The 16,622-nt window shown below is 45.1% G+C and overlaps 1 protein-coding gene across 10 annotated transcripts in view; it reads right to left on the bottom strand.

Annotated features, from left to right (window-relative positions):
- Positions 1–16,622, bottom strand: part of LOC116425155 (uncharacterized) — a 38,165-nt gene that overhangs the window by 14,074 nt on the left and 7,469 nt on the right. For 7 of the 10 annotated variants that reach the window (XM_031972468.2, XM_031972471.2, XM_031972470.2 and 4 more), the window contains one exon: positions 2,876–2,984. In XM_031972468.2, the coding sequence (XP_031828328.1) occupies positions 2,876–2,984 (109 nt within the window). Of the gene's footprint in view, positions 1–2,875; positions 2,985–5,126; positions 6,169–16,622 lie in introns of those variants that run through there. The other 3 variants (XM_031972473.2, XM_031972474.2, XM_031972472.2) reach the window with 3 other exon arrangements.

Below are 16,622 nucleotides of genomic sequence, written 5' to 3'. Positions count from 1 at the left end.
CTCCGACGAGATATAGGTCATATCGTTTGAAACTAATTTAACGATTATTCGTGGATACATTAAGCAACGGAAGTGTTTTATTTAAATATCTCACGTAGCAGTGCAAACTTTAATTTGAAATATTAACCCTTTGCACTCGAGAGGCGACTCCTAGTCGCCATTCGATTGAACGCAGTAACATTATAAAATTTTAAATTCAATATTCAATTTTGGGTGAGGTATCAATACGTGAAACGTAAAAATAAAACAGTTCTGTCTCTTAATTTATGCAAGATTCTCGGTGTTTCTACAGAAAAATGCCGAAAAGTCAACTCGACTGTTCGGTGGTTCCAGCGTTAACCTTTCAACCGAGTGTTTCCCGAAAGACATTTCGAAAATCGCGACTAGAAGCGAATGAGATTAACATAACGGACGAACGTGCGATACGCGCGCGGTTTGCGTCACGCTCGTCTCCAGTTTCCACCGTCAGCTTTAATTCGAACGTCGAGTTAACGCCGCCTCGTTTCGATTTCAATGTTGTCGAGGTAGAAAAATAAGTTAGTCGCACCGAACGAAGGTCTAATAAATTATTAATCGCACCCATGATTTGAGACGAAGAAAGCGCGCACGTTGCAAATGAATTCCAGCTGAACATGGGACTCGAACGACGACGATTTGCATAGGAGTTATAACCCGGTGGCAATTTTATCGTTTGCTCGTGACTCAAGGCATTGCCATTTCAAAACCAACGCTGAACAGTCTAATGAAAGTTTGCGTTCAGGTGTAGATACACTTGCAAGAGACTTGCGACATTTTCTTCTTATAGGCTCGCGGGAATCTTTGCACTCCTATTTTCTTCTGTCACTGTCGCAAGTAAATTGACAGCTATTGCAAACAGAACTCGTATCCGTATTTCACCAAGAATTTACCTTATATTTGATGGCATTTGTTTTATAAGTTTTACACACCAAATTCACCCTTTTGCAAGTCAAGTACTACATAAATTTTTTTTAAGAAACAAACATGCTAAACATTGTATGTAATCTGTCAATAGTATTTATTGTGCCTTGTGATAATTTTAGTTAATTCTACTTTGAAATAAATATGCGATACACCTCTTCGAAATAAAATTGTTACTTCCTCACTAAATGATTAACACTCGATATTTCTTTAAATAATAAATAATAAATTAGAAGATATATTATATAGATATATTATAATATAGTAATATATAATATATACATTTATATATATATATTAGAAGATATATTACATAGATATATTATAATATAGTATATAGTATAACATAGTAATATATAATATATATAGAAGATATATTATACAGATAGATATATATATTAGAAGCAATTGTTTCGCAAAGGGGTGAATTTCCAGCGCAAAACCAATACGAAAAGATTCAAATGAAAGGATCATTCAGAATCGTAACGATCGCGACGCTCGACTCGATTTTCTTGAAGAACGGACTTAAGTTACTTTCGAAGTAAACGGGTAACAGCACATAATGGCCCCGGCGACCAAAGCCAGCGACGTTTCACGCGAAGTTTACGAAATCGCGGCCAGACCCCGCGACGTCCGCGCTCGCGCGCCAGCCAACGATCGACGTCGCTTTTTTGGCTTCGTCGCGTTTCAGCATTTACGTCGCTCCGTTTCGACGTATCCGGTGTCTAATCTTGCGACATATTCTACTTTAGCCGTCCACGTAATCCAGAGCAATAGAGAGGAAACACGACACAAGTGCTTCACACAGGACGAGGGAATCGTTGCGCTCGCGCGGCGGCGGCGGCGGCGGCGGCGGCGGCGGCGCAGGACGTTTCATTGGCTAACAGGACATTCGCGCCGCGCTGTTTCATTGTTACACATTCTTTACATAACTGTTCAATGAGCTGTGCTTCTACTTTCCATTCAGAAGAACGCGCGGCGAAATACGATTAACCCAGCTCCGCGAGGGACTCATGGGAATCCGCCGCTGTATTCGGCGACCGAACGCACACCGCGAGTCAGCTTATTGCCAATTATGCGCTATAGAATTCAAGCAGAAAAATCTAGACGCGAGACCGTTAAACTGGATGAGAAACAATTACAGTTGAGCCCCGATTATCCGATTTAATTGGCCGACTAACAGTCTAGATAAAACGAGGCTTGAGAAGAAATAATTCGATGCTTGTTTCGGAGATTCTTCTGTAAGAGATAGAATCTAAGCATTGCTAGTTGTTGCGCAGAACTGAGACTCTGAACGGTTCGTATCTCGACGAATGGTAACGCGATCAACCCCTCGGCTACGGCGGAATTTTGTCAACTAAAATGTATTGACACCACGGGAACACTGTATTGAACTAAATTAAACCAATCTGAAATAGTCATGTTCATATAACGTACGACTAACGGAAGATGTAACTGAATTAGAAATAATATTGTCGCCAAAAATACGTCGAAACCAAATCGTTCAAGCACCTTTAGGCGTCAACGGTTTTTATGACTATCGTCTAGAGATTTTAAAGAACTTAATTGGAAAACCCCGAGACAGAAAAAAATCCGCGTCTCGAATGGTTTAACCCTTTGCACTTGAAAGTCGCCAGATGATTTGATAGAGCAGCATTATAAACTTTGATATTTACTATTACCCTCTGTATGCTGCGTCGATACGTGAAATATTGAAAGAAAATAGCCTTAGTGCCATAATTCACATGTGATTTCTTAATAAATTCATTTCAAAGTATCTCGTCTACAGCTAATTGGAACATATTGAATATTTCAAGTGAGAATCTCTCGAGTGCAACGGGTGAACCGATTAGATTCCAGCGATCGGTGTTTTCGCGGACAGCCTTCGTTCGCCGGAGTTTCCCAGATAGACTCGGCTAATCCGTGTTCCACGTACCTTGACTTCGTGATACCGTTCTTCCAGGTAGTACGCGATACCCTTCGCTTCCTCGTACTTGGCGGCCAGGGCGACGTACTTGTCATAGTGGCGTTTGAACAGCACGAACCTGCGAACAGAAAATAGTCAGCGGAGTGTCAGCTAGCTGTCGGTATATCCCGGCTTTACGTAATTCCATCGCGTCGCCCCGGCGAAAGAGATACGCGTGTTTCCATCGGCAAATCCGATCGGCGGAACCTGTCCGAGCGTAAAGGACGCGGACCCGGAAACCGATCGTGGCCGAGCTTTTCCTTCTCCCGACTTTGACAAGCGGTGGACAACGATTTGTCCGCGGTTCAGTCTTCCGGGAAGAAGATAAGGTACGAAGTTTGACCGTTTCGGTCATGGCGTCCTCATATAAGGAGATACTAAATGAATATATTCAGATTCGGTAAATTTGATTGTTCGTAAACGTCCTCGTATTATCACAGCCATAGATTCTATTCGATGGTGTAGACCTCTCTTATCAAATTGTGTTATCACGAAATAAAATTAAAGCCTTTTGGGAGCACATTCAAGTGGGCTCAGGAAAGAATAATTCATTAATAATATTAAAGGAACCTTTTCGATTCGAAAAAAGTAACAATGCAAATCTGTATAGATCTAACGAAACAGAGTAAGAATAAACTGCCAGAAGTGTACCAGTTTGTATTAAGAGGAACAAATTGAAACGGTTCCCAAATATAAGCGAATATATTTAATACGACGCGACAAGATGGCGGTCGACGCAACGCGCGGCGACCGCCGATGGCGGCCGAAAGAATATTGCCGTAATAAAAGCGAGCAAGGTGAGGCTGCCACTCTAAAACCGATTCCTTTATTCTTCCTGCGATCGTTACGCTGCGGATTTTTATGCAAATCCCTATTTTTATTGTTAGATCCCGCACGATAACTGTTACGAATAAATTAGCTTTTACTACCGGCGGTTCCGATGCAAGAAAGGCGATATGAAGACATTGTTAAACCTCGCCTTGGCTCGTTTATCGCGTTTCGCGCGGCAGAATGCGGCGTATTCGCATAAAATCCGCACTCCAGTAATCGCCATTGTAATTCCTCGTCCGGTAATTAATCTATCGGCGATCGTCCGATAACGGGGTTTAGAATTGCGCGCGATTCGAGCGAAGGATCCCGAGACGGAACACCTTGGGCGAAAACGTTTAACGCCTCGAGGAGTCCGAGGACCTCGGCCCGTGCAACGGCCTCGAAACGTTTTTGACAATAGAACGGTGCGACAGTCACGGACAGTCACTCGATACCGATAAGATTGAGCCTCGTCTACAAGGCTGAGAGTACACAACGACGAACGAGATAATGGCCCGTGTAACGGAGACAGTAAACACAACTGCAATCGTTTTGTTCCACCTGCGAGATTGTTCAAGATCGTTAAGCGCATACACAAATGATAACTAATTTTTCCTCTGACATTGTTTCCTCACTTTTCAGCCAATTGTCCGGGGAAAGGAGAGTTGATAATCTCTGCTAGATTACATTTCCCAACGATTTTTTTCTCTTTTGTAATCTGCCGTTGATCAATCAAGCGAAAGTACTTTTCTGTGGGAAAACTCGGATAAAGCAGGCTCAGCGTTAACCCTTTGCGCTCGAGAGGCGACTGTTACTGTTTGGTTTAATGTAGCAATTATAAAATTCATGCAGTATTCGATATCATGTTTTACAGGATATAATTAGACTTAATGTATTAAAATAAAACAGGTCTAAAAGGTTCAAACTCGAAGCTCAAGAAACATCTAATCTTCGTGAACATGTAACCACCACTTTCAACTGCCATTCAACCAATCATCAACGATCAATCATAAAATTGATACAGTATTCAACACCATATTTCATAACATATAATCAAACAATATTAAAATAAACCAGTCCTACAAGCTTCGAACTCGAAGCTGAATGAACATCTAACTTCATGAACACGTAACCACCACTTTCAACTGGCATTCAACGAATCATCAACGATCTACAAAACGAGGAGCATCGATTGAAACGCGAGCCGAATTTAGTGGAAGACCGAACGATCTCTAAAACCGTTGTAATCCCGTGGTTCTCGGTGAAACCCGTTCCTCCTCTCTCATTTGCCTATCAACCAGCCAGCAGGGCCACGGTTCCGCAATCTCTCGTTAGAGATGCAGCCGTTTGGAAACCGGAAACACGGCCGGGTCCCACGGAATCGCGGTAAAGAACAGAGCAGAGGCGGTACCGGGGCGAGAAGTCGAAAGGAGTCGACCTTTCGGTCATGGTGGCCAGCTGCGGATCGTCCACTCCTTCCTCAAAACGATCTTTCCTCTCCTCGATCGATTTCTCCGCGTCCAGAGATGCTCCGTGCACTCCGCGAAGCTGGAAAGAAGCCCATACGATGTGCCTTTGATTACTTTGATTACCGTGCGCTCTGATTACTCTTGAGATCTGATCAGCATACGCAACCGTTTCGACAAATAGAGAGCCAAGAGTGCATGTTCAATCCGTTACATATTTCACTTAACCCCTTGCCCTACAACATTATCCTCCGAAGATCTTACAAGGAAATTAAACTTAACTGTTTGTCTACTCGACAATTGCAGCAAAGCTTTTCAAGTGAATCCTATCAATTACATCTCAGTATATTAAATGAATATTTCACATTGATTCAATATAGTTCAATCGTTTTCACGATTTCAGGCAAAAGGTTACCACTCCCCAGTTGAAATCAGACATCAGTTACGCTTCAACGCCATATAAACAGAAGCTTCTATATCTCGGCTATCGAATCGTTGATAACGATTCCAGCGCAGTTACGCAGAACATACAGTAGCTATCTCTAAACAGAATTTCCATCGTCCTCCTCGATAAACCACCTCCGGCACGCGTCTCTCAACGTCCAGTCTAGAGCCTCGTCCTTATACCCATCGATTCCTTCCATCGGCACGCGCGACAGAAGTCAAAGTTCCAGTTGGAACGATCGCTACATCCGCATTCCGGCCGCTTCTTTCCAGCTCCGCTTGGTACTCGGTGTTCTCTCCCGGTCCCCCCGAAACTTCCTCTCTCCGGCTCTTTTTCTCGGCGGGCTTCTCAGTCACTGACACTGGCACGCCACGGCAGACGATCGTCCATTCTCTCGCGCCTCGGGAGAACTTTCGCTTTCACGATTACTTCGACGTGCACCACGCCACGCCGCGCCGCGCCGCGAGTTCCCGCGCCTCCGGATCCGCGAATGGATCTATTTCGCCTCTCTTCCGGCTATGATCCTAGATCCAGCCGGCTCTAGGAGGGGAAAACGCGCGCGCCCGCCTCACTTTGCACCCCCGTCCGCGCGAAACCTGTCCGACCGATGTATGTAATTCTAGCCGCGTCCCGAAGGTGACGGATCTCCGGCTCGCGATCGGCCGTGTCGATCGCGAGCGGGACCTTTGCGTCGAATTCGAGGCGGCCCCGATCACGAGCGATTCGAAAGCGCACGGTGTGACTCATCGATCGGCTGTGGACTAGTTTTGATTGGATACCATCGATCTGCGAAGGATGATCTGGGTCAGTGGTTCCGTCGGAAAGATCCAGCGACATTGTTCGATCCATTGTTCGAGCTTCGATGGCGTTCGACCATTTTCAGAACTCGATGACTCGACGAGTATGAGTGGAAACGAATTGTTTGAATAGTTGCGAGGTGTAGAGATACGTGCTGGTTGTATTGTATTCGTTATGGGGATATGAAGCTCTTTCAATGATCTCGTTTTTCAAGTATTTGAACATTTTCTGAGGATATTTTGACAGGTATTTTATTTCGATATTTCTCAGATTGATGCATTATACGGAATTTAATATTAACCCTTTGCACTCGAAAGTTTTTCTAGAAATATTCAACGCTCTTTGATAAAATATGCTTGCTGCGACTAATGTAATTTAATCGATAAATTAAGAGACACAGTAATTTACTTCGATATTTCACGTAACGATGCGTTATACACAGTTTAGTATTAAACATGAAACTTAATAATTTTACTATTATCTTATTACTTTATTATTTATATTATACTATTATATATTTATATATATATAAATCAAGCGGTGAGTCACCTATCGAGGTTAACCCGATCTTTCTATATTTACAACTGAAATTCAATTTCCCGAGGTGCTCGCGCTGATGATTGCTAGAACTCGGAACGCCGTCGCAGGACGCGACAGGAAAAGACTGTTGCTGATAGAGAAAATCACGGGTAAGATAAACGCATCTGCATTTCACCCCGGTCTAAATTATACCCTGCCTCGTTTTGGTCTCGCCGACCTCGTTGCGAAAGGATTTGCATCCTCGAAAGCGGACAGGGAGGATCGAACCAATTTCGCGCCGTTATCGCCGGCGCCGGATCAGAGCCGCAGGAAATTGTTAATAGGCCGAGAGCTGTCTTCCATCTGTCTCGCGCGCGGTCTGTTATTAATCTCGCCGTGCAAAACACAGTCGGACGAGGGAACGGGTTCTCTCCGGCGCGCGTAAATGAATAAATGAAACGTAATTGAGCTGCCCGCGACACGTCGTAACTTTGAGGCTACATGTTTACTCGCTCATCGATATTTCATCGATTTATAGCCACGTTTCTCGGCGAGCGGCTCTCCTCGTCTTTTTCCTAACCCCGTAATTTATGCGCGGCGTTCGCCGGGTTACGGGGAGTCAGCGCGGCCCCGGCTAATTCACGACCGCGATAAATCGATAGATTTTCGCGAATATATTCGCGTTACGGCGCCGCAAACACGTTAATGATAATATTAAACGCGGAGTAATCGCCTCTATTAAATAATCGCGAAATAATAAGCGCCTAGAATATAAATTGATACACCTCCGCGTCCTGCGGACCATTTAACACCCCATAGTCCGTTCGACTTACAGCCGGCAACGCGTTGATCCGTCTTATTCATTCATTTATTTATTTATGCCACTCGCATGTACATTCTCTTTACTGTGCACCGCTTACCTGTATTATTCACCCTCGCTGCGAAACGGGATTCAATCAGATAACTCGGGAATAACACGCGTTTATCATTCTCATTGAAATTAGAGGGATCCCCGAACAAGGGAAGAACGATTTGCTTCGAGGGAACCGGTCGGTGTATCGTTAATAACACGCGACGAAGATTTCATTAAGGGAACGGAATATTCAAGGACCACCGCGGATGGTGTTCAATAAAAGAACGCGCACCGACGAACATTCTTCACCGTGAACGTGACTTCCTTCTGCAATGAAGCCTCCCGGCGGTCTCAAGGCCCGACGCCGTTATACGGCTAATGAAATCGCGTTCCTTATTCTTTCTCGCGCGGCACGCTAACGAAAATATCGGAGATAACAATGGTCCATTAGCCGAAGGTCGCCGGGGATTAATTAACGCGTTCCGCGCGGAACAATGGAACGCGGTTCCGAATAAACCTCGATTCGAGCGGCGCGGATCCACTGCTCGAGCCGGTCGCGGAGCTGTTGCGACAAAAGAAACAGTTCGCTTCCGGTTTCTATTATTGGAAACGAAAGAAAATGGACGTTAGAAAGCTACGCGTCGCCGGTCGTAAACTATTCGCATGCCGATTTTGATGCACGCCAGCATGCGACAAGGAATCTAGTTCATACGTCGATGGCGTCGGGGTAAGGCATTCCAAATCGGGCAACAAAATGCCGGAGCATCCGACGATGAAGCTAGGAAAACGTTCACTGGTGGATTAACCCTTTGACCTACAATATCGTGTCGGACTCGTGAAAATTTTGTATCGATTCTGGGAAATCCAAGTGTTATTTATTTTGTTTTCAGTATAAATTACGCGTCACTCTTCTATTATCAATTGTTAACCTTTAGAGTAAACGTAGATAGAATGAACATTTTTTCATTTACTAATAAATCACTAAGGACAACGTTGTTCATAGTTAAGGAGTAAATCATATAGCAAGGGGTTAACATTAGCTTCGCATCTCGAATTCACGGAGGAGTAACGATTACAAACGGATAAATCCAGTAGAAACTAACCTAAAGCCAAACGCAGTGAGCAACGTGTAATTCGATACGATTCAGCAATGAACTTCGATGAATAATGCATGTAACTTGTCTTCGAAAAACCACGCTTTCCAACGGACGGAACGCTTCCGAGAGATCCGCAGCGAGCGGAGCCTCGAGAAAAGGGAAATGCGCGAGCGATAAATATTTTTGTCAACGAGCCCCGCTCGTAAATCGGCCCCGGCCGTCAATGGAGAAACCCAGGTATAAATCGGTTCGACGATTCTTACGAGCGGAGCGTTTCGTTCGTTCTCTCGCTCGCTCTATCGTTCGTTCGTTCGGCACTCAGTGGGCGTGCAAAGAGGATTTTCAGGCAACTTTCTAAGCCGGGTACCCGGTGAAAGGGTTAATAACGCTGAATAACCGCGGTCGAAGGCGCGACGACCGAACACAAAAGGGCTTCAACCCGCCTCCCCCCCTCTCGATTCTCATTAACGTTTCAAAAGATCGTTCGTCGGACGGGCGCGAAAGAAAGCGAACACTCGCCGCTTCCATTTCTCGGCTGGTTTTTGGCGTGCGCGAGCGAGACGGCCGAAACTCTTCCGGCACCGAGCGCGAGTCTCGCGAATATTCATCGTTAATACGGAAAACCAGCGAGCAATTAGCGTGACTTCTTCACAATGTCTCGAGAAGATGAGAAAAAATGTATTAATCGAAATTTCAAGCCCTATTGTATCCACAGAACGAGCGAGGCTTAACCCTTTGAGGACGAATGTCGAGATTTCGACGAGATTGAATTTTCATGTTTGCAATACTAAGTTGCGAACGAATGATTCAGCTATTCGAACAGCGAGAGATCGGCAATCGATTAAATAAGCGATAATTTAGCTTCGTCTGCTGGGGGATTTTTATATTCCAAAGAATCTTCGTTCGCGAAGGATTAATAATTTATTATAGAAGCTAGAAAGTTCCGATTGTAAAACAAACGTTCCCGGATGAGTAATTCCGATGCTTCCGGTGGCTCCAGCGTTAGCATCGGACGTTCGATAAATCGCTAACGGCGAGAACTTCGGCGGATAATGCTTCCCAGGCGGGAGACCTTTGGAATTTCGCCTCGCGGGATAAATAAATAACCCGCTGGAAATAGCGGGTACAAGCTGATGCATGAAAAATCGGCGAATTATCGGCTGTAACGGATTCCTTCCTCGACGGACGGGATCGAACGAGCCGAGTTCGCTCGTCGAAGAGATCGCTGCTCTCGGGATACGAGAACCGGAGAAATTCGATGGAACGTCCGTGCAGAAGGAATCCAGGGTTTCACCGTTGAGATACGGGAACGTTCGAAAAGCAAAGCTGATTCGCGAACGACTCGAATATCGAATCGCGGGCACGTACTTCGAGCACGCGGCTGGCGTGATTAACAACGTTCGAGAAACTTTGCGGTAGACCCGAAGGAAAATTTTACTTTCTCGGAGTTGTTTCTTTTGGCAGCGGTTCGGAGAAACTCGAAACGGAGCGTTTGGTAGTTAAACCGCCTCTTTTTATCCGCGGCGGGGATCCTTTACGGCAAAAAACCGATGCGCCGCGTCGAATTAGATTAACTTTCCTCCGAGAAATGTGTCCGTTTTTTCGCCCATAAAAGCGAATATTGAAATCCAGGGGCTAATAAAGTTCAGCGTCGAACGCGCCGCGTTGTCTTTAATTAACCAGGAATCATTGGCGCAGCGTGCGCACGTTTTAATCCGGCTCCGTCGTTCCCTCGACTCCTCCTTCCGCAATCGTTTATCCCTGATTGTTGCCATCCGCGGCGTTCCACCGGCTGGTGCGTTCGAATTGTTCAAATTACAAGGTTCACGGGTACGAAATGGAAAATCTGTAATCTCGGCATTGTGCCTCGCCGAGGTAAATACGATGGGAACGGTACCGTTCGAGCTGAATGCAGAAAATCGCGGTGCGCGCGGTCAACGGTAAAAGTACCTACGGCGAACGTGTGACCCAGAAATAGCTTCGGCTTTTTGGCAAGACGACACTCGATTTCCACCTCTCGATCGAACGCGGCTTCGATTCCACCGAAAATGTGGCACACGATTTAATCCCACGGAGAACTGTTTCTCTCGGGACGTGCTACAAACATTGCAAATAATACAGCAGAGGTTCGACTGATTATTATAGTCATTAGCATACGATATTCCTTGGACAGATAAAAAGATAGGATAAACCGAGGGGAATCAGTACAGACTTAATAGCGAAGAACTAATGGTTGAAACTTAGAGTCAACTTCTTCGTAGATTTCTTGTTAAGACATTCAGCTTCAATGTCAGTGAGAGAAATTATCAAGAAACTTCAGAACCTTCGTGTTCTAAGCGAAACACTGATAAGTGAGAAACATCTGAGTCCAGCATCTTGAGGCGAATAATATTCGAGCTGAACGATATTGAAACTGAATGTCAATTAAAAAGAGATCTATGAAAAATTTTCATTCTAAACTGTGCTCCGTGATCCTATTTGCCTGTCTACCCTACTCCATCCAACTTATTAGCACTAGCGCCACCGCGCCCGACAAAATGGCCGGCGTCGGTTTTCTCGTCCCGCAATTAGCCAAGCCTGGAAAGCGTTAAATATCCGAAATGATTATAAAAATAAATGGTTTCACTTCGAAATCTATTGTTACAGTGTTTATACGGATCGGATATTAATCGTATTAAACGGTCGGTGGGTTCCCGCGTGAAAACGGGTAGCAATTACCGGATGCATCGTTTCCACGCGGTTCGTTTACGGATCGGAATTGCGCTATGCCTCGAGAACGGAAAGGAAAAACAGGAGGAGAAGCGATATTTTTAGCCGGCCGTTCGATGAGACGATCAATAAAACACGGAAGTCTCCATTTCGCCGGCCCACACGTTCGATTAGCCTACTGCTCCGATTTCCGCCGCAGGATATCGTCACTCCCACCGATTTATCTATATTAGATTTCTTTCGCGGCCGTTCGACGCGAAACACGCCGGAACGTTTTGTTTCTCCGCGGGAATAAGAATATCCGCGAGAGGAAAGCGCCGCGCGTCCCAGTTCCCTCGGCGTCGTTTCGCGGCCATCGCGACGGCGACGACATTTTTCGAGGACTTAACAGCCGCGCGCGGCAACGTTGTCGGCCTGGCCACCGAATCGGAATCGCCGATCAACGTGTTCCGCGATGCGTGACCATTGACTCGAGCCCGTGTCTCCACGCCTCGGCTATCGCGGAGGAAGGAACGGTGCTAAAGATAGCGGATATTCGAACAGTCTCGGCCGACTCGCGCGCCCTGCGTCTTCCTTCGGCCGATCCCCTGCGCGAGGTGTCCCCTTTCGATCTGTCAACTTGTCAAGGACCAATACCGAGGCTAACGTAACGTCCTATTTGCAACCTTTTTTTCTGCTCGACTTAATCGTGCGTCCTCTATGCTGCTGCCGCGAAAGGAATTCTGAAGGATCGGCTCTGGCGTTTTCCTCTTTGCTATGAGTCGCTCAGAAAATGCGGGTAAGTTAGTAAAAGATTGGGAAAATGTTCTGGCTTTTGAAATAATCGTGCAATATACTCAGAAGCTATACAAGGGCTGACCTAGGAAAACGAGTAGAGTCTTTAATAATTGAAGAGAATATTAATTATTCTATGAAAATCTACGAAAATCGGGGAATTGGACTTCTGAGCGACTCATTTCATCCTGTAATTGAACTCTTGTTTTATAAACCTTGAAATAGTGAAGCGTTTCAGATTTAATAAGGATATTGTCCTCTAGAAATATTTCACTTTTTTTGATAAGACACGAGCTATGTTTTCAGAAAACATTAAAGATCAATGTTAAATATCAAAGTTCATGATGTGTGTCGAATTGAGTAGCAACTAGGAATTACCCTTCGACTGCGAGGGATTAAATAATTCCGTGCGAGAAACGACATGATTCTCTGCTCCGTCTCCAATGGATCACTGGGAATGTTTCAGAAACCAAGCGATGTTTTCAGAAAACATTAAAGATCAATGTTAAATATCAAAGTTCATGATGTGTGTCGAATTGAGTAGCAACTAGGAATTACCCTTCGACTGCGGGGGATTAAATAATTCCGTGCGAGAAGCAGCATGATTTCTCTGCTCCGTCTCCAATGGATCACTGGGAATGTTTCAGAAACGAAGCGAACGCAGGCTTTCAAGAGATTGCCGGGGGATGAACATTCTCCCACAGTCCTTTCAAATATTTCAAAGCGTCTCTCAGATGTCCTGCATTTATTTCCACCCGTCCCCCGCCCCTGTTGCCGGCTTTTATCCATTGTGCGCTCGACCTCAACCGAAATACGCGAAACAGATGGACAGTCGTCCCCGATCTCCAGCTCCATTTCCCTTAACCTTTCCACTCGGAACAAGGAAGCCCCGCCGCGTCGCTGTCGCGACGAAGCTTTATTTAGAACCGCGCGTTTTCGAAATAACTGACTCGTCTCATACGCGAGAGCCTCCGAGCTTCTCGCGACGCGTGAAATTCATTTCGTCTAGCTCGCGATCCCTGTTCCGCGACGACTCGACGGCGAAAATGCAACCGTACCGAGATAGATGGACGGAGAGAGTCCAACGACCGATTTAAAACTCGATTAATTATCCAAGAAATTGCATACGTCTGAATTAATATCGGTTCACGTGAATAATTAACCCTCTGCGGACGAATGTCGACGTTTCGAGATGAAATGTTCGCGTTTCGAAGACTAAGTCGCGAATGATTTAATTAGTCGGACGAGGGATCGGCATGTACTTTCTGTTTTTTCTACGATTCAAGCAATTGATGACCTTTTGTACTCCAACAGCATTTCGCTAGAAATATTGAACATTGTCTAACGAAAAATCATATAGAGATTCAGCGAAGTTCTTTTTGTTTCGATGTTTCCCATATTGGCGCATTATGCATAGTTTAATATTAACCCCTTGCACTCCGGAGGTGACTCAGTCACCACTTGATTTCCTACAGTGAAACTATAAAGTTTGATATCTAATATTATACTTCATATAATGCATTAATCCGAGAAATATTCACGTAAAATAGCTGTCCGCCAATTCACGTGAATTTCTCGTCGAATTGGTTTTACAAAATATCGTCTCTCATCAGAAAATGTTGAAATATTTCTAGTGAAAAACTTCCGAGTGCAAAGGGTTAAATAATTTTATAATTCTATATGAATTTAATTAAGTGGTCACTGGAGAGTGGTTATTGAAGTGCAACAGGATAATTTATCCATTGAAGATTCTGTATATTTAAAAGAATCTCCGTCTAAAGGGTGAACTTCGAGGAACTAGAGTAAAGCAAGATTCCATCGTCTATCGATACCGATCGAACGAAACGCGAATCATGAACGGCAATACAACTGCGGCGCACTCACGATGAGATCGCGAGACAAGGGATTAATAGTTTCCCATTCGCCACGTTCGCACCTGACGCGATTCTCGATCCTGCTCCGATAAGCAAGATCGAGATGCCGTTCGGAAGATCGGACTTCCGTTCCAACTCAATTCCCGATTAACCGAACCGCCGGCAGATATATTCTTCTCAGTTTAAACGGCTTTATCTAGATCACAAGTTGCATGCTGCATCCTCAGAGAAATCTATTTTTAAGTAATGATTTATAGCAACCCTGCTCCGATTTTCTCTAACTTTCATAACTCGTTGCACGGCCTTATCGGCCGGCTCGGGATGCCTAAGCCGCGTCCATACAAATTCATTCGGCGGCACAAGAGAAGCGGCGTAGGAATTAATTTCCTGTATCGGGGGTTCTTTCAACGCAACGGATAAAGCACGTCGATGCGTGTCGTAAACGCGTTTCATCCATCGGAAGTCGCTCGTACCCGCGTTCGGCTAATTAAGTAGAAAATTCCGGAAACCGAACGGCTGTAAAACTTCGCCGATGATAGCTTCTAAGCCTAATAGACGAGAAGCGTCGTTAAATCGCTGCGCGCGCCAGCTGGTTAGCCTCGCTCGAGACGTTTCCGTCGAGAATCGGCCGAAAGGTGTTATTATTTAATTGCAACATTTGCATAAACAAGCCTCGGGGGTAAACAGATACAACGAGACCATTACTTCGTTCGGTGTATACAAGTATATACGTAATTGCGATTTCCTTTCCCCGGTAATTCGGTTACACTCGCTCGACTTCGAAGCACCGGAGAACCGATCTTCGCGGCATTTGTTTTCATTCACCGGAGAGAAGAGACGCGTTCTCGCGTAGAAAAGTGCGGCGCGCTTTTAACGTTATAGTAGAACGAAAGGGAAGCATCCTGTGTGGAAAATTCAATGAAAAATAGAGTAACGTTCGTTTAATGCTTCGTTTGGAACTTTATCGAGCGAATGTATCATTTAAAGGAACGAGCTGATACACTTTGTCTACGACTATCTCATTCCTTGCAAACTTTAAGCCTTCGATCGGAGACGAATGATTTAACGTTTGTACTACAGAATGGATCAAATTGACCCACTTCAGAATGTTTATTTCGCAAGTATATAAATTACCATTTTTGCGAGAGATATCCAATTAAATCCTTCGAATCTCAAGAAGTATTGTTCTACCTTTGATAAGAAATTGGAAATAAGTCACTCAAATGGCTCGATATTTGAATATTAAATATTCCAATATTAAGAGATCAATGTGCATCCTTCTTCTTCCATCGTTCAAACATTCCACGTACAATCTACCTCCATACATCGCAAACTGTTCTTCAAACAGTCTTCGACCACAAAGACTTAACGTCTAAACTCTGAAACCCGATGATTCCAAGCTCAAAGTCTCCCGGAACACTCTGTTCTCCATATTTTCGTCTTACTTTCCCCCACAGACTCGCTTCCATTCAGATTCCACGATTTCGCGTAGAAAAAGCAGGAAGAAAGCCATCGCGTTCAAGTTCGGCGCGAAGATATTTCAGTTCGCCTGATACTTGTGCTCGGTAATTGCGATGCAGAATCGTGGAGTTACCGTAACGAACGCGGGGTTGATTAATTGCATTGATTAAATCGCGTTTTCATAGCCGCGGCGCGGCGTGGCGCGGCGCGGCGCAGCCGAGTAATTTCGTTTGAAGCAGTTTTCATTGAGAACACAGAGGGAACGCGCCGTAACGCAAGTGCGTGCGCGTATAGACGCACGATCCCACGGAAGCCGCTCCTTCGTCATTAAAAATGGAACGCTCTTCGCTTTCCGTTTTTAAATGCGCGCTCGCTCGCTCGCTCGCTGGTTCGCCCACACAACCACCACTCGAATACTTTGTCCAATGATTCAACGTCACCCGACTAAATCAAACCGCACGCGAGAGAATCCTAGCGGAAACCGCGCGCTCGCGGCGCGGCGCACACGCGAAGCCTTCTCACGAGACTCACCGCACCGTGATCCGTTTTTCGTGCTGTTCCCCTCGTTTCTCGGCCGCACGACTGCTCGCCGGTCATTATTACCGGCATTACTAGACTGCGGAGGCTCGTACGAGTTCGGATTTTTGAGGGCGTTATTAGACAAATAGAATTACGACGGCGAATGATTTCTCTCTCTCAAACGGAGAGTTCTGCTCGGAGAGTTACACTTTTTGCATGCGCGCCCTTGATTCTCAAAGTGGTCTAACTCATTTGAATCAAAGTCCTATTTCCTGTTACATATACGAGTAGATTCTGGTTTTTCAAAATGTCTTTTGAAACACCTCGTTACATAGCAACCGAGAGACGCCTTTGGAGTGCAAAGGGTTCACGATGGAACTACAGGTCGAAAT

The sequence above is a fragment of the Nomia melanderi genome, chromosome 7, assembly GCF_051020985.1.
Source record: "Nomia melanderi isolate GNS246 chromosome 7, iyNomMela1, whole genome shotgun sequence".
Classification (NCBI taxonomy): domain Eukaryota; kingdom Metazoa; phylum Arthropoda; class Insecta; order Hymenoptera; family Halictidae; genus Nomia; species Nomia melanderi.
This window is presented reverse-complemented; position numbering and strand designations above follow the sequence as displayed.